This window comes from Vigna unguiculata, chromosome 7 (genome assembly GCF_004118075.2).
Source record: "Vigna unguiculata cultivar IT97K-499-35 chromosome 7, ASM411807v1, whole genome shotgun sequence".
NCBI lineage: Eukaryota > Viridiplantae > Streptophyta > Magnoliopsida > Fabales > Fabaceae > Vigna > Vigna unguiculata.
The window spans coordinates 27,362,591-27,384,816 of NC_040285.1; the positions used below are offsets into that span (position 1 = coordinate 27,362,591).

A 22,226-nucleotide genomic window follows, 5' to 3' on the forward strand; every position below is an offset into this window, starting at 1 on the left:
ATATAAAACATCTTAGTGGAATTTATATTATAGTTGACTTTTAAAACTTCTTCCTTACATGAAAAATCTTTTACATGTAGTTTGCTAAAAAGTAATTACATGACCTTCATCAAGCATAATAATAAAATATATATAATTTTTTTTAAGAGCCAAACATACCTTTTTAAAATACTTTTTGGAAAAAAAATATTTAACCCTAACAAATAATAGTAAGAAAGTTATAGTATTAAATTAAATTAATAGTATTACTTGCTCATAGTTGCAAGGTACATTGCAATTATAAAAAAGAAAAAGGAATGTTATTGAGATTGAATGGAATCGGACTGAACAAGAAGCAAAAGACAAAAAAAGTGTGCATTATTTGTAACCACCTTAATTTTTCTTAATAAAGAAGAAAGAAATAAAAGATAAGTTTGATGAATTTGATGTTCTAACAATGATATTTGTCAGTTTGTTTGTTTGTGGCATGAGTTTTTCCGTTCCCGCTCCTTACGTAAACTAACTATATCTAATCTAAACTCAAAATCAAGGGAAAGAAACTTATCCATTTTATTTAATTTTTCTATGCCTTAGAATTCAGATTCGTGATTGCGACCACGATCACCATCTTCGCCACTAATTCTCCTTCTCTATCTTGAATGTTGCTTCTGTCTATTCAACACTTTTCCATGACCTTTGCTTTCGATTTTCATCACACCACAGCACCCTCCTCTGTTTTTCAAAACCAAATATGAAGTCACCTTCTCGAGTACCATTTCTTTCTTCCCTTCTGTTATCATCGTACTTTTGCTTCGATTCATGTTTCCCTTTTTTTTATGTTCTTTGATCCTTTCCTTTTTTTGCATGGCCAATGGCTATAAGGGTTATGTTATGCCTCATTTGTCTTAATAAGGAATCGATGATGAAAAAAATAATCATTTTGTGAAAAAGGGTACCATAAAGGTCTTCAATTTTATGAAAAAAAAAAAACATCTTGTGTTGCTTTTACCTAACCTTGTCGTATGTTGGACCAGGCTTTGTCTGGTGGTGATTCAAAGAGTAAAAGATCATGTCTTTATGCGATGTTCCCAGCAGTTTGTTTAATTTGTGCTATTGTAATTTTCACGAGTTTGATGTTCTCATCACAGGTATATATGAATCATCCTTGTCTCTTAACGACTTTGCCTTTGATTAAGTAGAATTCATCACATTCTTCCAAACTCCATGCAGCCTGGATTATCAAGCTGGAAAATGGACGCTCAACAATCTGCAACAGTTGATAAATGCAAGGTTCGATTTCGCACTAGGCATTTATATTTCTTGATCGTGTGCAATTTTTTCAGGTACTGAATTTTGGTGCTTAATATTTGTTTATATTGTTTAGTAGAACCAGTGCAGGCCTAAGGGAAGTGAGGCATTACCTGCAGGGATAGTGTCCTCCACTTCCAGTTTCGATTTGCGACCTCTCTGGGATCCTCCAATGCCTAGAAAGAGAGGTCATCATCACACTGTAGAACCTCCTGAAGCTGCTGCAGAAGTGAGTTTCTATATATCTCTTTCTTATAGTTTATTGATGCAGAATATGCAGTCTCTTTAATTTACACTCTTTTGCCATAGAAAACTCATAACATCACCACCAATACTGTGTTCATTGGTTTTTTTCTTTTGGGTTTTCTGGCCTTTTCGGTTCTGAAACTTTATTTGAGTTTTTATGATCAATCTGCAATTTTGGATGAACTGCAATATTTTTGTCATCTACTGATCTGAATAGATGAAAAGTTAAGAATACAGGTTACCAAAAATACTATCCACTATTGTCTTGTTACGTGACAAGTTATTAGACTGCCAATTATGTGTATCAATCAACATTTTACCTAATAGCAGAGAGTAAAAGTGGTAACTAAAGTTTTAGTAACTTTGGTTGGTCAAAATGTTAATCAATGACTAAATGCCAAAATCTGAAAAAGTTTTGAGAGAAAAAGGATAAAGGAACTAAACCCTTTTTCTTTTCTTCTGGTATGGTAAGGTTAAGCTAAATGCATCAAGCAGTTTGTTTGCGATGGCAGTTGGGATAAAGCAGAAAGACCTTGTGAACAAAATGGTCAAAAAGGTACTTTAATGAGTTTTCTTCATATTGTTCATTACAAGTACTCTTCTTGTTTACCGGGACGGATAAAGTGAAAAAGTCATCTAACTTTAACTAATTTTCAATGTTGAATGATCAATAAACCAGTTAAAAATTAAACAAAATTAACTAAAATTACGTCCGTTAACCTTGTTTATGGGTTTGTGACCCTCTTTCTACACTACATTGCAGTTTCTGGAAAGTAATTTCACTGTGATGCTCTTCCACTATGATGGTACTGTTGATGGATGGAACGATCTTGAGTGGAATAGTCGTGTAATTCATGTGTCAGTAAACGGTCAAGGCAAATGGTAGGTTTCTAGGGTGATTTCACATTCCACCAGATCCATATTTTGAATAATACTATTTGTTATTCTGAGGATGTTTTATCATCATGGGCATGTTTTCATTGACTAGGTGGTTTGCAAAACGTTTCTTACACCCTGACATAGTTGAAGACTATGATTACATTTTCCTTTGGGACGAGGACCTGGGAGTAGAACATTTCCATCCAGATAAGTATGTAGAATTCCCTTTCAACATTTGTTAATTGCAATAATATAGTTTGATGGTCATGGACTTTCATCCAAATATTTCTGAAAATATTTTCAGGTATGTTTCTATTATCAAACTTGAAGGGTTAGAGATATCACAACCAGCACTGGATCCTAAAATCTCAGAAGTGCATCATCAGATTACTGCACGTTTGAGAAGGTCAACAGTGCACAGGTTCACTTCTATACATTTTCTATAAAGTTCATCTCATCTCCCCTATTTCTAGCATCAACTAAGGTTTGCTTATGTTTTTTTCGGTTAAGAACCTTTGTTGTGTTTTCCTTGTAATGGATAAGTGTGCTTTGAATGAAGAACATGCTTTTTTATGGATGGTTTTGGTCGTTGTGTTTGCAGAAGGACCTATAAAGCTGGTAATGATGGTAAAGGGTGTGACAATAACAGTACAGCTCCACCTTGTACAGGGTAAGTAAGATTTTAACGTTGTAAAAACAAATTTAATGTGGATTTCCCTTTATTTACACGGTTGAAGAAATAAAAGGTGAAGTAATTTGCTTCAGGTGGATAGAAATGATGGCTCCTGTTTTCTCAAGAGCTGCATGGCGTTGTGTTTGGTATATGATTCAGGTTTTGCTCCACTCTGTACTATTAATTCATAAGCATTGTTCTATACTGTTTCATATTTCTTCACAATCTGTGGTTTGTTTTACAGAATGATTTGATCCATGCATGGGGTCTAGACATGCAGCTTGGTTACTGTGCTCAGGCAAGTTAAACCATGTTTGGTTAAATTTGATTTTCTTTTTCTATATGACATTGGTGGTACTATTCTCAAATAAAAAAATGAACTTTTTATTTGGGTAGCCTTTGTTTTCATAGTGGAAACTAGAATCAATGGTGATTAGCTTGATGAAACATAAATTTTAATTAGAGAATAATGCTAACATATTTAAACTTTGTTCCTTTTACATTTTACTTCTGCATTCTATAGTTCAATCTGACCTTATTTCTGATGGTTATAGGGTGATCGAACAAAAAACGTTGGTGTTGTGGATTCTGAATACATTATCCACTACAATCGTCCCACCCTCGGAGGAGTAGATCAGACTGTGGTCCGAAAAACGGCTTTTTTATTGGAGTTTAATTATGAAGAAATACTTGTTTTAATTTTCTAAATCACTATAATTTCTTTGCTCAACTCTTACCTTGCATGTGTGTCTCGCATTCTATCTTCCTAGAAACTGAAGCTTATCTGTGTTTTGCAGCTTAATCCTCAGGAAAAGGATCATAGAGTAGATGTAAGTTACCATGTTATCATGGTTTGTCTATTCAAGCATTGTCTGAATGTTACCTCTAAAAAACCACGTTTTTATCCAATTTTGATTCATAGACTGATACCAATCAGATTCGAATTGGATTCTCTGCTGAGTTTTGTTGTATTATTTTTCTATTGTACCTTCAAAATATACTGATAGACAAATTTTGATGTTTTAAAATATGTTCAAAAGATTTTTAATACCAACATCAGTGTATGGTTAATGCTCAACAGAGGAAAATACCAAAAAATCCAATAGAGAATCTGGACTCGGGAGATTATTTGCTAAACTTGTGCCTCTGGATGTGCTAATACTTGGGTGGTGTTTGTTTGATAGAAAAGAAAAACAACTTTTTTTTGGGGGGGGTCCCCTTTGATGTTTGATGGAAGCCAATGAACTAATTGCTTTGCCATTTGGCTCTACATGTTTGAGATTCTTGCAAGAGAAAATTTTATGCCGAACATTTAGTATATCTGAGTGATACATATTTTTTTCTGTCATCATTAACATTAACATTGTGCAGGTGAGGAGACTTTCTTACCGGGAATTAGATATTTTTAGGAAACGTTGGGAAAAGGCAGTTAACGAGGATGAATGTTGGGTGGATCCATTTCCACCATCATCAGAGTAAGAATTGGATTGGCAAACAAGTTTTATGTAAATTTTGTACAGAAAAAAACATATTATATGTGAAGAAAAGTGCTACTGGTAGCTTCAGCAAGTGTGGATCATGAGTAAAAGACATACAGAGAAAGCTTACAAGATCACATGGACATGACTCCTGGAATATTTTTTTTTCTTAAATAGAAAATTTCACCTTTTATTGGATCAGCTTTGAAGGAAATAAAATAATGATAAGGGGGTAGTTAGAAACTTGTAAGTTAGATTCTTCACCCTGTTTTTATCCTGAGTAAACATTTTTGCCGTCATTTTTTTTGTCAATTTTTTTGATTTGAGAAAAGTAATTGTTGTCAACTTGTCAAGTTCATTTGAAAAGAGTTAATGAAGATTGAGTTTATACCATTTTATGATCGTTCCTTTTATCTTCCTCTTGTTTCTACTCGGATCATCACTTTATTCAACATTTTCCTTCCCAGAACATTGTACAAGACAGTCACAGATTTTGGGTCTGAACGATAACAAGATGAGATGCAGTTTAAGATTTCAAAAACAGAAAAATTAGTAGTGGTCACTGGCCAGTGAGCTTTTATTCCCCCTCAAAACTACAGAACGTTTACTGTATTCTAAGGTTTCAGCAGTATAAAATGATTTCTGCAGTAAGGTAGCAACATCAGTATAGTTAAGGCAAATCTTAACAGGTGTTCTTAGGTTATACTTGAAGAAATAAAAGTAAAAAGTATTCAATGAAAACGATAATACATATTATATTAAAAATATAAAAGTAATTATATTTAGAATCATTCATTAGAATGCACTAGCACCTTCAAGAGAACTTGTTCGCAAGACAGTGCAGAAAATGTTAGACGATACTTGAATGGTAAATGCTGCACAGAGTAAAACCCGCTAAACATGAACAATATGCTGCATAGAGTACTTTAATTTTTTTAATATATTTTAAAACATCAAAATTAGTGTCCATAATACATTAACAACACAGAGAATCCAAATTCGATGAAACAAAGCTGATTAGAATAACTACAAACAATTCCAGTTGGATCCTTAAATTATCCTTACAGCAGTGCGTGGGTTGTTGCGAAATGAGGTCAGAAAGATTCCAAAACACTCTTCTCAAGATGCAGAATTTAGTAGCAACTCTTCAAACCAAAGCGCACAGCCACAAATTTAGCAACACAGAAGTGCAATATTCTTGCTTTATTAATAACTTGACATTAGTAGCATCATAAAACACATAGAAAAGAGAGAATAATACACATACCAAGGCTAATTGCATTGATACACGAACCATCATGAAAAAAAAAAGAAGAAGCAAAAAACATTACAAATGTGGGAGGTTTGTAGCTAAGGCTTGAATGTCCTATTCTCCCACCACACCACACCCGAATATAATACCCGAATTAGTATCATGATTCGAAGGTGAAAAAGTGTGAAGAGAAAGAACTAAAGATGGCATTGAAAGCAATTGCATGTTTTAGGGGTGAAGGAGCAGAAGCCAAAAGGTCTATTGGGAATGTTGCAATTGATGGCATAGCAACATGGAGAGGGCAAGCAGATCCCTTTGGCGCCACCACAGCAGGTGCATAGTGCGCATATCTGGAAACTTCCTAATTTTCTTCGGTTGTCATTCATCATCATCATCATCTGCATGGATGCAGCACCACCATTTGCCTGCTTATAATGAAAATTAAGAAAATTGAGGTACAATTTTTGATACATTCTTTTGGATTTAGGGGAGAGGATGAGGAGAGAAGACTCACATTCACATTGGGTAAGAAAATAGACAAAATAATGAGAGAGATGATGAGGCCATGAGCGTGCATCTTGAGAAGTGCTTCCTAGGTTGGTGGTGATGGAGAGCGAAGAGTTTAATGAACTGCAGAGGAAACACAAACACAAGAACAAGTGTTTAATTTGAAATCAGAGACCAGAGTGTGACCCCTGTTGTCTCTCCTCTCTGCTTTCCACTCTCTCTAGAGTTGATAATCCCATTGGTTTTTATTTACGATGTCACCACTTTTTTATGACGTGTACAAGGTTATTATTATTTTAACATATAACAAACTTTTAGATCCATTATTTTATTCTTCAATTTCTTTGTTTCTTAACTTTTTAATGATCTAAAAAAATACCTTTAAAAATAGGTTGTCAGACGCAAATGGTGTAGGAAAATATTTTCCCTTGTACAACTCTTCAAACCTTGCACCACCACTGTATAATACTGCAAAAAGTCCATACATAAAAGGAAATTATCCGCATAATACTTTCAAATAATAACGTTGTTCTCATTACACTTTCTATTTTATGGAAACACTTCCATCAATTGGGTTTATGTAGGCGTAAGTGTTTTCTTTTTGTGCTATGAATATAAGCAATTACATATCATTAATGTAAACAGTCATTTCACATAAAACAATTATACAAATTTACATGAAAATAGCTATTTTGTTTTTAAAATTTCTATATATTTTATCCAAAATATATTAAGATTTCTGACTGGTTGAAAAGATGTCAACCATATGATACCTAGAATTTCTGAAAGTTTAGGCCGTTCTCCATCATTAAAAAGATGTCTGGTGGCACACAAACCACATCACATCGGGCTTACGTTGGAAAATAAATTATTACATGATCGTGAGTTGTTATTGACTAAATATTACTTTTGGTGTTACTGTTATTCTTGTTATTTACATTTTTTTCACCTCAGTTAACGATCATGTCTTGCATTACTCTTTTTTTTTGGAAGTGGCTTAGACGTGCTTTCTTTTCAATTTGATTTGACTGAGCTGTGAACATTGTCGGTCACAAAAATTATTTTGGTCTTAGCATGTCTTTTCACCTCGACTTCCATTATATATTTTCGTCAGCACCTGCTTGGTGGTTTAACTGCAGTTGCATCGTACATCGTACATCGCACGTGTACAACCCCACGCTCGGTCTGATATCAACAATGAAACCCCAACACATTTCGTTTGCTTCACCGCATAATGAAGAAAATCCTTCCTCTACTCACTGTACATGGTAGAAATTATATTATTTTAGGGATAAAAAAACTGCCAAAAGTCGATCCAATAATTATTTTTGCTATAAAAGATAAGAATAGGATCAGCAGCACCTGCATAAGTTTAGTTATAGATCAAGCAAAAGAAAATGCGACTTTCTAAAGCTTCCATTAAAGATATAAATTTCAGATTACGATTTGATGCATGTGAACTGCAAACCCAACTCCAGAAATCCACCCACCTATAATGGGACCATGAAATTTATAGCCTGAAACCCACAGCATTCTCTACAGGAACAAAATAGGTGTTGAGAGATTTGGCATATTGGAAAAAGTACATCAGTAAGGTTCAGCTTTCACTGCCTCCAACATTCATAATCAAGACTTTCTACCTTCCAACTTCTGCAAAACAAAATCTATCAAGGACAAACACCAGAGATAGTATGCATAACAAGGACAATATAGAGCTACAGATTTCAATTACATTCCTCCAGTTGATATTTACTCGGATCGGATGTACCAAATCATAGTTTAACTTGATCAGCTAAATTCTGGTAAGAATGTACAAGAATATGAAAAATGGAAAGGTATTGGCGATACTGTTTGCTTGCCATTGGAAAGAATTCCATACATGCACAGTAGACAGCATAAACCCAAGTACAGTGAGAGGAAGGTTTTTGCAACGAGTTTCAATCCTGCAACCAATAAATATCCACAGAGGAGGTAAACTTTGGTCATTACAGATTTCCAGAAGGAGGTTTTTACATAATGTGAAAAGTTAATTAGAAAGAAAGATGGCTTCAGGACAGAAGGATTGTTCACATTGGGTTGGACCTAAGGTGACAACATTTGCTTAAATTTATCCAATGAGCCTGGTAACATGAAATCCAGAACAAATGACTCTGCCAACTGCATTTAATTTTATTGACAGAATCAAAAACATACATGACCTCTGTACATCTCCAGCAATGGGAAAATTAATTTACAGATTAATCATCTCTCCCCTTACAAAAATTGTAAAAGCTAAATGACCCATTTTCAAGAGACATCATCATCCATCATCATCGATGTCATCATCACCAGAAGGTATCTGTCTTGTCTCTGATAATGAAAGCCGCCTGGGCGTTGCTGCTGAGCTCGACTCACCAAGTCCTTCCGAAGATAAATTTAACGCAGCAGTTCCTGATGAAGATCGTAGCAGATGCCTGCTCGGGGCATCAGCTGAAGGCGATGCAGAGATATTATAGGTGAAAATTCCCATTGGGTGGTCAAACTTGCAACTCGGGCCAAATTTGCATATGCCATAACGAGAATAGAAGACACACAAAGGTTCTCCCTGTAAGAAATGGGACACTGCCTCGTATCAGCTTGTTCAAATTCAATTAAAACTGACAAGTTTGCAGAGATAATATAACAAATACATACTTCGAACTAATGAAGAGAACATAAATATTTGCAGATCATCCCATTTTCTCCAATTACCACAAACAAATAACCTTTTCACGCATTTATCCAGTTCAGTGAAGGAAAGGATCAGAATACACAAAAATACTCTACAGACTTCACACTAACTTAAAAAATAATTAATATGAAAATCATACCATGTCCATATTTTGTGAATGATGTGATAAATCAAGAGCCAAAGGAGAAACCCTAATGCTGTCAGTCATCATAGTTTGATTAAGATAATATAACAAATACATACTTCAAACTACTCAAACTAATGACCCTTCTCAGCATCCACTGTGGTGTCTATGCAACTACTTCAAACCATTCGAACTTAGGTTGACTTCAAATTATTTTGAAACTTAAAACAACAATTTTTCGATGTCCACATTCATCATTGTATTGCCACACGCATAATTCGATAAGCATTTTGTTGTATAATATGACTAAATCCATGCATAGAAAGCTATCTGTAGTAGAATTATGAGTGCCACTTCCTAACAACAGGTCATGTCATGCTAGGAAAAAAAAAGGAGGGGATCTGAATCCAAGTAAGAGGTAATGCAAAAATAATCAAATAACAAGTCGTATGAAACCAAGCAAAATTATGGAGACTAATCTTAATCAAATTGTTGTCAAACTCAAAATCCTGAAAACTATAATGAAGAATAAATTCTGAAATAATAAAATTTACGCCTAGGAAAAACAACTAGGCAGATAGAACTCCATAGCAAGAACCCAACTCACCGGACGTAAAGGAAGGCCCATGGGACTCAAGACACAGTCAGGAGCAGGAATTAGCCTTTCGCTTGGGTGGTGGAACCGACAGACTGCGCCAAACTTACAATCTCCTGTCTTCATGTAGAATTGGCATTCAGGCTGGCCAGGTCTCTCAGGAAATATGTTTTCCCTCTGCAATGCATAAAACCCTACTGGAACAGTGCCAGAACGGTATTGAGAATATGCTCCAGGTGATCCTGCGTTTGCTAGCTCACTTTGGCGAGAAGTTCCATACGTTTGACCATTTCTCATTGCTTGCTGATGACTGTCTGAAGTAGAGATTGATCCCACTTGACCCTGAAAAATAAATATTCTATCAAGACATTGTATCAACCACGGCAGGTTCTAACAAAACAGTTGTGCACATATGCACCATGTTGCATTATTACAGAAGTTAAGAGAATGATCACCAAGGCATTAATACCGTGAAATTTCACACCAACAAAATTTCAGCATCATTTTTGCAGGGGAACAATGATCATAATGATGGAATAAATGACCTTCTACGTACATTTAACATAATCTCATATGACATGCCTTAGAACCAGCCAAAACACAGAATAAGACTATGTTGTTCTTGTTTGTTTCCTATGGAAAAAATAGATGAGCTTACACCGTATGCACTCCACCCAGGCACCGAAACTACTCCCTGAGGAAGAATTAAGGGTGCATAACTTGAAGGGCCCTGCCAGCGGGGACTAGGGATGTATGATGCCCTTGACCAATTTGTAATTCCCCCTGCATACGACTGCTGACCTGGTGTAGTTGGAGAATGGACAGTAGGGTAAACGGAGGAATCCTGTAACGAAAGCATCATATTACTCGGTTGAGGATGGTGGAATTTGCAAGTGTTTCCAAATTTGCATTGTCCTGTTCTCAAATAATAAGTGCATTCAGGCTCATTCTGCAGAATCAGGAGACAAAGCAAAAGTTTTGTAAGTTATATGAACACTAATATAAATCATAAAGCAAGTACAATTTCTATAAAGCTCAGAGGTCAGGCATTAAATATCTGCATGCAAGAACACAAAGTTTTGGAAAGTATAACCATAACATCTGAATTTATGCAGGTCTAAAAGCAGGTCTGACAATTTACTGTTTACCAAATGAGTGAAGATACAGTAATGAGCTACAAATTTATGAGCAACTACTATTGTAATCATAAATTATAAATGAATAATATTAAAAACTAACAGGTCGGAGCGGATAGCCTAAAGTATTTAAGGCAACTCTTCCAGCAATCCCAGCCTGGTCTTTAGGATGATGAAATTTGCATGTAGCGCCAAATTTGCAAGTTCCTGTCTTCAGATAGTACTGGAAAACAGAAAAAAAGACATCTTCATTATGGTGATTGTTGAATGATTAAATAAAGAAGGCATGCCAAGATAGACATTAGTGCTCCAAAGATCAAGGTTGATGTTAACACTTAACATCTCTTTTACTCATAAAGAACAAAAATACAAAATCAATAAGAAAATCTGATAAAAAATAAGCATTCATAGTGCGTGTTTGGTTCTGCGTCAAATTGATATAGAATTGATTTTCTAATGTAGAATCAGTACGTGTTTGGTTTCCAAAATCAATTAAAGGGTAAAATATTCATGTTGAATTAGAAGTAACTAATTCTTACTTCTGAGTTGGAGAATTGATGAAGCTGAAATCAATTCTCCAACGCTGAACCAAACACACCCATAGTCTAGTAGCATGAAGTAATTTCCAGATCTATAGTAACTAGAGCTCCTGTTGATATCAGTGCTTAAATCAAGAATTAGCACATGCTATGAAGAGTTTAATGGCGCACTTACGTGCAAGCCATGCATATATTTCGGAATGACAAGAAGCAGATTTTCTATTTAATCCACCTTAGATTTTCAATTGTTCAACTGGTTTTTAATATATAAATATGCATACACACATAAATAAATAAATAAATATACATATATATATATATATAGAGAGAGAGAGAGAGAGAGAGAGAGAGAGATTTGTGTGTGTGTACGTATGTATGAATATGTATTTAGTTTGACAAAACAGTTTCGGCTTTAATTAGATAAAAGCCAAAGTAAACTGAATCTGATTACAACAATTTCCACATAATATAGGCAAAGTCATGCACACACAAGTTTATGATTCTTCCCTTTTCCCCTACATTCATTCTCCACAACTTTCAAATAACTGACAATTTTAGGCTAGCCTTACATGGTCACAAGAACCACATGAAAGTGTCAATCCAAATCCAACAATTACCCTCACAAAGATTGATACGATTTAGAGAAATTGCTAAACTCCACCCAAAAGGAGCGATTCCCAGACCACGCAAACAAATAAGCAACATACACCTTATGCATGCATTGAGAAACTAGTACGTACCTGACATTCTGGTTGTCCTATTCTTTCTGGGAACTCGCCTATCATCCTTGCAGTGGCAATAGCCTGATAGGAGATCATCAGTATTAGGTATTTATATTCACACAGTATGAAATCAAAATCAAAATAATCAACAACACAGTATGATTCAACATTATGTAGCTTCAGTAAAGTGAAACCATTAATGTGAAAAAAGAGCATGCATGCGAAAAACCAAAAAGAGAGAAAAACAATGTTGTTTCCACACCCAAAGATAGTTAGGAGTGCTGCATCAAGAAAGGAAGATACCATAGAGTGACATCCCCCCAGTGTTTAAGTGAATCTTTCTCTGCTAAAATGCTGTCATAATCCAGTACAACGAATAGAAATGCACGTGTTTTGCATAGAAACATAGTAAAAAAACTAACCAAAAACATGGGATGGACAGAAGATGTTAGAGGACAACAGCAAATAGTTTCAAGTGTGCATAGCTTTGACCAACTAGAGAGATTTTAATATTTTATTTTAACAATAGGAAGAATTGAAAACGAATCCGTCTGAGAGCAAGAGACATGTATCATCTAATTTAAACACATATATCATAAAATTACAACATAATTTGTAGAAATAAATGCATTCCAACTTGTACCAGCTTCCTGTTAGGAGGATGATTAAATCGACACGTTGCACCAAATCTACAGAGTCCAGTTCTGATGTAATATGAACAGTCTGGCTCCCCTGGACGCTCCGGATAAGCTCCAGAATCCATTGTTTCGCCACTCCTCAAATTCATCATCCACAGTGAACCTGAAACAACATCATAAACGCGTGAACAGCATGTAAGTGAAACTGAAGCCACATCATGCACACAATGGCTACAAATACCAAACCTACAATCACAAAAATAATAAAAAGTGTCGGTGCAACTACCGTTACAAAAAGCTTACATCACGATAAATAACTATAATAATCATTTTTAAAATGTTCACAAAAGTAAAAATAAAAATCAAACACCGCTTCAACAGAAATCGAATTTGATTCTCGCAGCAGTTTAAATCCAGCAAAAAATAAATAAAAAATATTGATCTGACTTGAACACGTGACATCTCCTAATTCTAACGCAAAGCATTGGAACACGAAATGCTACTTTCTTAAACCAGCGAATTCAATTTGAAAAAACGAAACGACAAAAGAGAAACAAAAAAATTAAAAGAAGAGAAAAAAAAAAAAACCTTGTCCTTGAGAGATTGGGGAATTGCGGCGTGGAATGATTCCATGAGGTTGAGGATTAGGGATGATGAGGTTGAGCTTCTTCTTCTCCATTCATAAGCCTTTCAATTCTCATTTCCCACCTTCTCCACCCCATTCCTCAAAAGAGAAACTTCTCCTCTCCACAAACCTCACCACAACTCTCATCTCTTCTTTCTCTCTCTTCTCCCACACGTGCCATCTCTTTTTCCCTTCCCTTTTATTTTTCTTTTTTTCCTTTTTTTACTTAAACCAATAAACAATTTTCATTTATTTTAATTTTTAAATGTAAATTAAAAAAAAAATGTAATTATACATACTATACATAGAAAATAAGAGTGAAAAGGTTCCTCTTTCTTCTTAAGCTATGACCTCACTCACTCCTCACTCTCTCGCACACACTTTTTTTTTTTTTTTTCGCTATCGCATTAATTGGTGCCGCCAACTCAAACCACAAACTCTTTCTTTCTTTCCGCCTTTCTATGGTTTTCAACTTTTGTGCAAAACGACATCAACTGCTTTTACTCTTTTTATTCCTCTTCTTTTCCTTTCTTTCTATAAATAAAAAGTTCATGGATTATTATAATACTTTGTTTGTGTCCATATTATTATAATTTAATTCTAAATTTATTAAAAAGTAATTAATATTTTATTGATTGATACTTGAAACCTATTTTTATATAAGGACTCGTTTGTAGTTTAATTAAGGAACTTGAATGAGATAAAAGGCCAAATTATTTTAAAATAAATTAAAGATGAAAGAGAAGATATGGTATTGTTAATAATACAGAAAAATATTAATAATTTTCAAGAACATATAAAATAAAAGTAAAGTAAAATATTAAAATGTGTTTTGATCTTGTTTTATTTCTACTTTAAGTAGAGTTAATAATGATGATGTGATTGTCATGATGTCGTTATGGTTAGTGTGACAATTTTGACAACGTTATTAGAAAAAAGTCATAACATTTTGGTTGGGGACACGGAATGGTAACGTCATCTTTGATGATTTCTCATAAAGAAGAAAAATAAATTTGACTTTTTATAGATTAAAGTTAATTTAAGCACAAGTTAATGAAAATATTATACAAGATTGTTTTTAATATTTGCTTTAAACTTATATGTAAAATAAATTAATTTGAAAAATATTAATGTTTTTCCTAAATCAATAAAAATGAATTTCATTTAGGTGACATTATCTATGCACAATCATTAGTTAGTTTTTTTTTTTAACAACAGAAAGATGATGACTAAAAATGTACTTTTTTTTAATAAACTAGTGTAAAATTTAATATTTTTATAATCTTTAGTATTTAAAAATTGCACCTCATGGACAACTTATTAAATTTAAGTCAATTGCTCTTGACTTATATTTTAAATTGTTTAAATTTTTTAAGTTTGACCAAGTCTTGTGTCTAATTAACAAGTTATTTTGGTTTGCTAAACAAAAATAATAAAAAATAAAATGTATTTTTATATTTAAATCATATTAAGAAAATTAATAAAACTATTTGAAACATTTTTTCCTTAATTTGAAGATGTTGATTATTAATATTATATTTGTAGCACGAAGATCTGGACTTGAATACACTTACATCTCTTCATCTGGAAAATGAAAATGTACTATTTATAACACTCAAAACTTAAGTCATATTCAGTTATTTGTGGGACAAATAAATTAACTTCCCAATCAAGTTCTAGTATGGGGACTTAGTTTGGAAAATTTTCAAACGCTTGATTAATTTCAATTACTTTTTTATTTATTTATAAGCAACCATACATGTTTTGAATAAATAGTTATATATATATATATATATATATATATATATATATATATAAAGAACAATTTTTGATTTTGTCATCTCATCTCCAAAATATATTTCAATTGGTCTCAAAATGTTGAGCCACCACACATTTTAATATATTTTCATTTAACAAGGATTATCTAAGATTAAAATTGTATAATCAAAATAAGAATTTTACATTACCTTTTTTTTTATATATAAAACAAACTATGGTGTGAAATACTTATATACTAAGTTCTTAATTGTCAAAGATATTAAACAAAGTCATGAGAATCTTTTTAATCCATTTAACTTATAACATCTCAAATTTGTAATACGATATTACCAAATACAATGTTTTAATCATTTTTTTTATCAAAAAAAGTAAATATTCCATTATTTGTAACATCAATTGACTATTTAACTAAAAAGATAGAAAGAGATAAAGTTTGTGAATTTGTGTAACTTTTTCTTTTTCTATTTCTAGTGGTGAGATTTATTTAAAGCGATTATATTCCCACTTGAATGGTTTCAAATTTTTGAGATACATGAACAAGAACATGATACTGACTCGTTTAACTGAAGGTTTTTTTTTCATCTCTTACTTAAATAACATATATTGATCGATATAAAATCCACAAATATTTTTTAATTAAAGTATTATTTGATATTCAATTTTTATTTTTGTGATGAAATGTTTGTGAGAGACAACAATTCCTCATAAAACAATAATTCTTTTCAAAAGTATGACTAAATATTTCTTATCCATTTGTAATATTTTATGTGATGAAACTATTAATGAAAAAATATTTTAACCATGGTATACCATTATTATGATGTAAATTTGCCATAAAATAGTTTCCTTAAAAGTCTACCGTAAACTTAGCATCTTTCTCATTGATGTATTCCATTTTAGAATAACTTGTAAAATTAAAGTCAGTCCCAATGTTGACATTTCTAGTAGTATCATTTTAATTTGTAATCCATGTTTAGCATTTTCTAAAATGAATCAATATATGAATGCTAAGTGTGCAACTTATAAAGTATAATAAGTAATAAAATAAAATATAGTGATAAGAGTCTAGTAATGTCTAGCTTGAAAAGTGCTTGATATTAAATTTTAATATTTAAAACACAGAAGAACTCAATGATGCTTATCACTCAACATAAATTTAATGCAACTCGATTATATAAGAGTGAAGATTTTCATCCAAGGGAATAATATGTATTAGTAAAAGAATTGCACAAATATGGAAAAACATAACAAAACATTGATAAATTTAAAACAATCACTACAAAAAAAATACTAATTACCGACGGACACATTCCGTCTGTGAAGCACAATATTCGTCGGTAATTTAGTTTTATTGACGGAATTTCGACGGACAAATATTCGTCGGTAAAAGATCAATGATTACCGACGGATTTTACATCCATCATAATTATCGACGAAATAGTCCGTCGGTAATTACCGACGGACACAAATCCGTCGGTAAATATTACCGAAGGAGAACAAATCACAAATCAAGATTAACATGGAAATTAAAATCTGCCTAGTCAAAGTATCATATTTATGATCAAAATCTCATTTATCAATTCCTAAATATAATATTGCTGCTAAAAAGGGAAATCACGAAAATTATTAGCTTTATTTGCTGTATTGGGAGCTAAGGAACGCTATGTCAGAATCAAACAAAATCACGAAAGCATAAAACATCATTCTCCTAATACAACAGAATCAAACAAAATCAAGGGATGCAATTGTTTGGGTAAATTGAAGCACAAAGATATCATTCTCTTAATACTCTGACAACCACCAAAACGCACATTGTTTAGGTAAACCGAAGCAATTTGTACCTCTCCACCTCGACGGAGTGGCATTGAAACCGGCAGACCTCCGATGGCCCGTGCTTCCACTACACACGACGGCGTCCCTCCACGACAGAATTGAAACTTCCGCTACCCATGACGGCGAGCTCCCGCAACGAGACTCAGGCAACGAACCACGACTCCGATCGGACTCGATGGACAGTGGAGATGGCACGGTGGTGGGCAGTGGACCGGCGAAGAGAGCAGAGAAGAGAAGAGAGAACTGAGACGAGAAGTGGAAAATGAAAACGGGAAAGAGGGAATCCCAATTCTTATTTCATCGACTACATTACCGACGGCGCAGATCCGTCGATAAATCCGTCGGTGCACTTAAAAAGGATATTACCGACGACTCAGATTCGTCGGTAAATTACCAAATGAACATCCGTCGGTAAATCTGTCGGTAAACACATCCAACAACTTAATCGTCTACTGTATCGACGGAATACGTCCGTCGATAATTTTAACATTAATATCCGTCGGTAATTAACGTTTTTTTGATAGTGAATAGAATAAGTAACTAAATTATGATATAGGATGCTTAGGATTTTGGGTTTATATATATATATATATATATATATATATATATATATATATATATATATATATATATATATATATAAATACAATATATATTCTATCCATTCTTTTCTAAGAAGACAGATATCCTTGTATCTTTATTAATTTTCATTGTTGAAAAACAAACATGTATGCATCGGAAAAAAATATTTACGAAGTATATTAGCTATTATTATTATTATTCGAGTTAAATATGATTTTATTCTTTAATTTTTAATAAAAAATAAAATTAGTTATTTTTTAAAATTTTGGTTCAATTTAGTCCTTTAATTTTAAAAAATGTAGATTTAGTCCTTTTAACTAAATTTTATTAAATTTATTTAATGTTTTAAACGTCTTTCTCAATTAACATTGAAACGTTAAATAAACTTAAAAAAATTTGGTTTAAATGACTAAATTCACGCATATCTAAAAATGATAGACTAAATTGGTTCAAAGTTTCGAAGAAAGAATAATTTCAATTTCACTACAAGTTAAGGAAAAAAAAAACATACTTAACCATTATTATTATTTCTTTCGATTCGAAGTCCGGTGATAGAATTAATTATCCCCAATAGAGGGTTCCCTTATCGGTTCCATGATAGGTATAAATGTAACAGTCCCGAGTCTAGTGATAAAATCACGGTCAATCAACATCATCCGAGGTATTGTCATTTTTGAAGCATGGTTTCATCACAATTTTGTCTTTAAAAGATGTATTGAAGGACGAAAGAAAAAAGGGTATTTAAGCAATCTTAGATATCGGCTTTTAAGTGATGTGAAACTTTTGGATACGGTAGAAACATTATTATTATTATTAAAAAAATGAGATAAAAATCCCACAATACTAAAATCAGGTTTGTTAAATAGCCTTTATGAAAGTGTTGCTTTTTTTAACTTCTTAAAAATCAATTGTAAAATTAATTCCGAGTTAGTAGTTTTTAAAAAACTGCTTTGAATAACTTGTGAAAAAGAAGTATATATGACTAACTTTGAAGATAATTTTTTTTTTTTTATTGCTGCAACTAAATAAAGTGGTTTCAATTAAAGTTTAAAAATCTAAGCTTTCAAAAAGGGTGGTAACAGAGGTGATCCAAGACTCGTTCCATCGGTTGGGTAAAACTTTGGCCTTTTTCAGTTTTGACGCCTTTTGAAATTTGAAACCAGTTGCAATTTTGCACGTGTGTTTGTTTTCACCCACGTGGTCTTAGCATGCAATGGATTTGACTGCATAACTCTTCGTTGAAAACAGAAAGACTATGTTTATAAGTCTTGCAAGTGTTGCATAAATCTTCAGAATCTTCGTTTATTAATATTTTTGATTGTACATTACAAAATAACAAATCTTTAAAATATTATATCACATAAATATAATTATGTTTTTAATTAGTTTTAATTTTTACATTTTGTTGATGTTTTTTTTGTTCCTAGTTAGTTTAATCCTAAAAAGCTATCAAATAAGATAATTCTTTTCTATTTTATTAAATAAAACTAAACGTAAACTATGAATTTCTAATATCTTCCCTAGGTATTTGAGTGTGGAAGACAAGTCAACTTTAGTCCTATTTCTTTTTATTTTAATTTTTTTCTTTAACGAATCCACTTGAATCTCCCAAGATTGAAAATTTGTTTAGTTTTATTTATAGAAAAATCAATACCTAAACAAATATGTAAATATCAATGAACCATGAATAACTTAAAAAAAAAAAACGAAAATTCGGGTAAATTGTTTTTTTGTAAGCCGCCATGCATCTCATTTTCAAACTTTTCCAAGTTGATTTGGTCCACAAAGACAATCATAAGATTATAAGTATTTATATCTATTGCTACTAAATATTATTCCGCAGAATTTGAATCTGTAATAAAGTGTTTAATAAAGTAAACACATAAATATATTGATTTCATTATAAATAGAGTTAATTGTTATTGTTATTAGTGAAGGTTGAAAGAATAAGATCAGTGATTAATCAGGTTTAAGAACTATGGTGGTGGAAGTGTTGATAACAGAGGAAGAAGACGAAGTTGTGGTTGCTCCAACCAACTTTTCAATGGTGGAAGAGGGTATTTTTCGCTCCAGTTTCCCTCGATCTTCAAATTTCTCTTTTCTTGAAACTCTCAATCTTCGTTCCGTCGTGTAAGTTTAACACTGTTTCTTTTCTTTCCTCCTTCGTTAATTTTCCCATGCATCACCAAAACTCATGGGTTTCATTTCATTCTGGTGAGCGAGTGCAGATATTTGTGCCCCGAACCCTATCCACAGCAAAATCTACAGTTTCTTCAATCACAAAATATTAAGTTCTTCCACTTTGGTATCGAAGGCAAAACGGTAATTAACTTTCTATTCTCATGAATTATACATGATTGCATTACAAAACTCAAAGTCATTTTATTTTCTGTGGTAATCTTGTTTTTGCAGGATCTTTCTGTGCCTGCAATTAAGCATTTGATCTTGGAGGCCGTCAAAGTTTTAATTGGTAATTCATTTCATAAAACTCTTATTGAACTATTTATTATCTCTTGAATCGTGATTATCATATATTTTAACTTGCTTCATTTTTTGTGGTTTCAGACGTGAGAAATCACCCAGTTCTAGTCCACTGTAATCAAGGAAAGGTATATGTATATATATAATTTTACTTGTGCTTTTGTTTGCTTTATTTGATTGATTTATGTGTGAGATTCCATGTTGGATAAAATCTGATAAATTTGAACTACATATATTTTTTCTCGTAATTTGATCGATATTCGTTGTTTTATATATGCAGCATCGAACTGGTTGTGTTGTTGGATGCTTGAGAAAATTGCAGAGTTGGTGTTTATCTTCTGTGTTCGAGGAGTACAAGAAATTTGCTGGTGCTAAATCCAGAACAACAGAATTAAGTTTCATAGAAACGGTTGATCTCTTAAACCTGAGAAAGTGTCTTAACAGCATCATATACCAATACCTAGGACATTCTTCAAAGAAACGCAAGTTGCTGTATAGAGATGATAATTTACTCAAGTTCCACTTCACATCAGTTTAACTTTCTAATAGAGCTCTGTAAATTGATCACTAAATTTTGAACAGTGTGACATCAATTCCATGTATACTATTTCTTTTTTTCGATTTATATAATTTTATATTCAAAACTTTACCGATGATTTATTGGCGTGTAAACTTCAACTTTAGTTCTATATATTTAGTTATGAATCTAGAATTTTCAAGAAATATTAATTAGAAAAATCTAATGTTCTGATTATATATATATCGATCCATGCAATGATCCATCTTTCTTAATTATATCAACGACCGTCATTATAAAAATGAGACATCCAACAGTAATGTGGCAGTATTAATTATTTCACCATTAAACAAATAAAAGACTGTCTGAATTCATTGTGTTACATCATAAAATCATTGTAATTTCGTGATAACAGAGAAGAATAGAAAAACTAAATCATTAAATTTAAAACATAAAATGACGTTGAATGTTTAAACCAAATTTTCATTTAATGTAGTCTTATAGCATGCACTTTTGTCCATACTTCATGAAACACAAGTTTAACTCAAATCCGAATAACCAAAAACAAGATGGAAAAAAGTACCAGAAACACAAAAACGAAAGTACATGGAAATAGCTGCAGTGTAAAAACAAGACAGCTATGAACAGATGACGATGAAGTTGAAGAGAAGCATATTGCTCCTGTTCCAGATTCAGAAACATAGCTAGTGCCAGCTACGATCTCTGTAACGAAACACTGAAGTGGACCCATTAGCATGCATCCAATCCTGAGAAAAACCTCCAAAAGAAAAAGGCATCATGTTGAATGGAGGTGGAACATAACGAGCATAAGGCATGGTAGTGACATTATTCAAGAAAGAAGAGTAATGCATGTTATAGTTGAAACTTCCAAAAGGGTTGGGTCTGATGAACATATTGAAAAATTCAGGATTTGTGTGATTATGAAGAAGTTGAAGGGTGTGAACTCCAGGTTCCGCAAAGTTCATAGTTCCAGGTGATCCAAAATTCAATAGGGTATTGGCTGCATCAACAGCAGCAAGTTCTTCATCTTCTTCATCATCTATATATTGTTTTCTAGGGTTTGGTCGTTCATGATTGTGTCTTCCCTCATAAGTACTAATCAAGTGTTTTTGGTTGCGGGAATCACGTTCCACGTGCTTCTTTACTGAACATCCAACACTTGTGCATTTGTAGTAAGCCCTAGAAAACGTTCATGGAAACTTGTTCAGTAAATTTTGATAATTTTTTTTACCATTTGAAGTGATATCTTTAATGTGATTTCTCATTTTTTTCATTTTTCTGTATCCCAAAATCACTTAAAAGATATCATTTCAAATTGTAGAAAAAATCGTCAAAATGCTTAGAAACTTATGAGTAAATGATGTATAGCAAAAGGAAGACAGAACAAATAGTAAAGAGAAAGATCACAATACCTAGGGAATAAATTTCCCTTAATAGGTTTCTGACCATACTTTCTCCAGTGATAGCCATCATCTACTGTATTATCTTTTTGTCTCTTAATCTTCACTTCCACATTTTCTCTGCGAAAAGCCTTCCTTCTCCCATTCTCACATTCCTCAATTGATCTCTTTCTCTTCCTTTAACATAATAAAAATAATAATA

At 32.7% G+C, this 22,226-nt stretch overlaps 4 protein-coding genes across 5 annotated transcripts; 2 read left to right on the plus strand and 2 right to left on the minus strand.

Moving 5' to 3' along the window:
* The first annotated feature begins 489 nt into the window (after positions 1-489).
* On the plus strand, positions 490-4,956 carry LOC114190175. 2 transcript variants are annotated; one of them, XM_028078967.1, is made up of 14 exons: positions 490-748; positions 1,014-1,127; positions 1,210-1,269; positions 1,367-1,516; positions 2,006-2,089; positions 2,297-2,415; positions 2,522-2,623; positions 2,717-2,833; positions 3,014-3,082; positions 3,178-3,244; positions 3,330-3,383; positions 3,640-3,729; positions 3,883-3,915; positions 4,457-4,956. In XM_028078967.1, the coding sequence occupies exons 1-14, from the start codon at positions 731-733 to the stop codon at positions 4,562-4,564; spliced, it is 1,185 nt and encodes a 394-aa protein (XP_027934768.1). In that variant the 5' UTR covers positions 490-730; the 3' UTR covers positions 4,565-4,956. The 2 variants fall into 2 exon arrangements, with proteins under 2 accessions (XP_027934768.1, XP_027934770.1); XM_028078969.1 differs by lacking the exon at positions 1,014-1,127 and having other exon boundaries at positions 491-748; positions 1,128-1,269.
* Positions 4,957-5,735: 779 nt separating this feature from the next.
* LOC114192427 lies at positions 5,736-6,240 on the minus strand. Its single transcript, XM_028082145.1, has one exon. It carries the CDS (start codon positions 6,217-6,219, stop codon positions 6,013-6,015), a length of 207 nt encoding a protein of 68 aa, XP_027937946.1. The 5' UTR covers positions 6,220-6,240; the 3' UTR covers positions 5,736-6,012.
* A 2,039-nt stretch (positions 6,241-8,279) lies between these two features.
* Positions 8,280-13,600, minus strand: LOC114192224 (zinc finger CCCH domain-containing protein ZFN-like). Its single transcript, XM_028081867.1, has 7 exons — positions 13,375-13,600; positions 12,792-12,949; positions 12,167-12,229; positions 10,991-11,110; positions 10,410-10,700; positions 9,764-10,093; positions 8,280-8,906 (listed from the first exon to the last, which is right to left on the minus strand). The coding sequence occupies exons 1-7, from the start codon at positions 13,463-13,465 to the stop codon at positions 8,622-8,624; spliced, it is 1,338 nt and encodes a 445-aa protein (XP_027937668.1). The 5' UTR covers positions 13,466-13,600; the 3' UTR covers positions 8,280-8,621.
* Positions 13,601-19,459: 5,859 nt separating this feature from the next.
* LOC114189460 (tyrosine-protein phosphatase DSP3-like) lies at positions 19,460-20,679 on the plus strand. Its single transcript, XM_028078007.1, has 5 exons — positions 19,460-19,735; positions 19,834-19,927; positions 20,018-20,075; positions 20,171-20,214; positions 20,367-20,679. Exons 1-5 carry the CDS (start codon positions 19,584-19,586, stop codon positions 20,622-20,624), a joined length of 606 nt encoding a protein of 201 aa, XP_027933808.1. The 5' UTR covers positions 19,460-19,583; the 3' UTR covers positions 20,625-20,679.
* Positions 20,680-22,226: the final 1,547 nt, after the last annotated feature.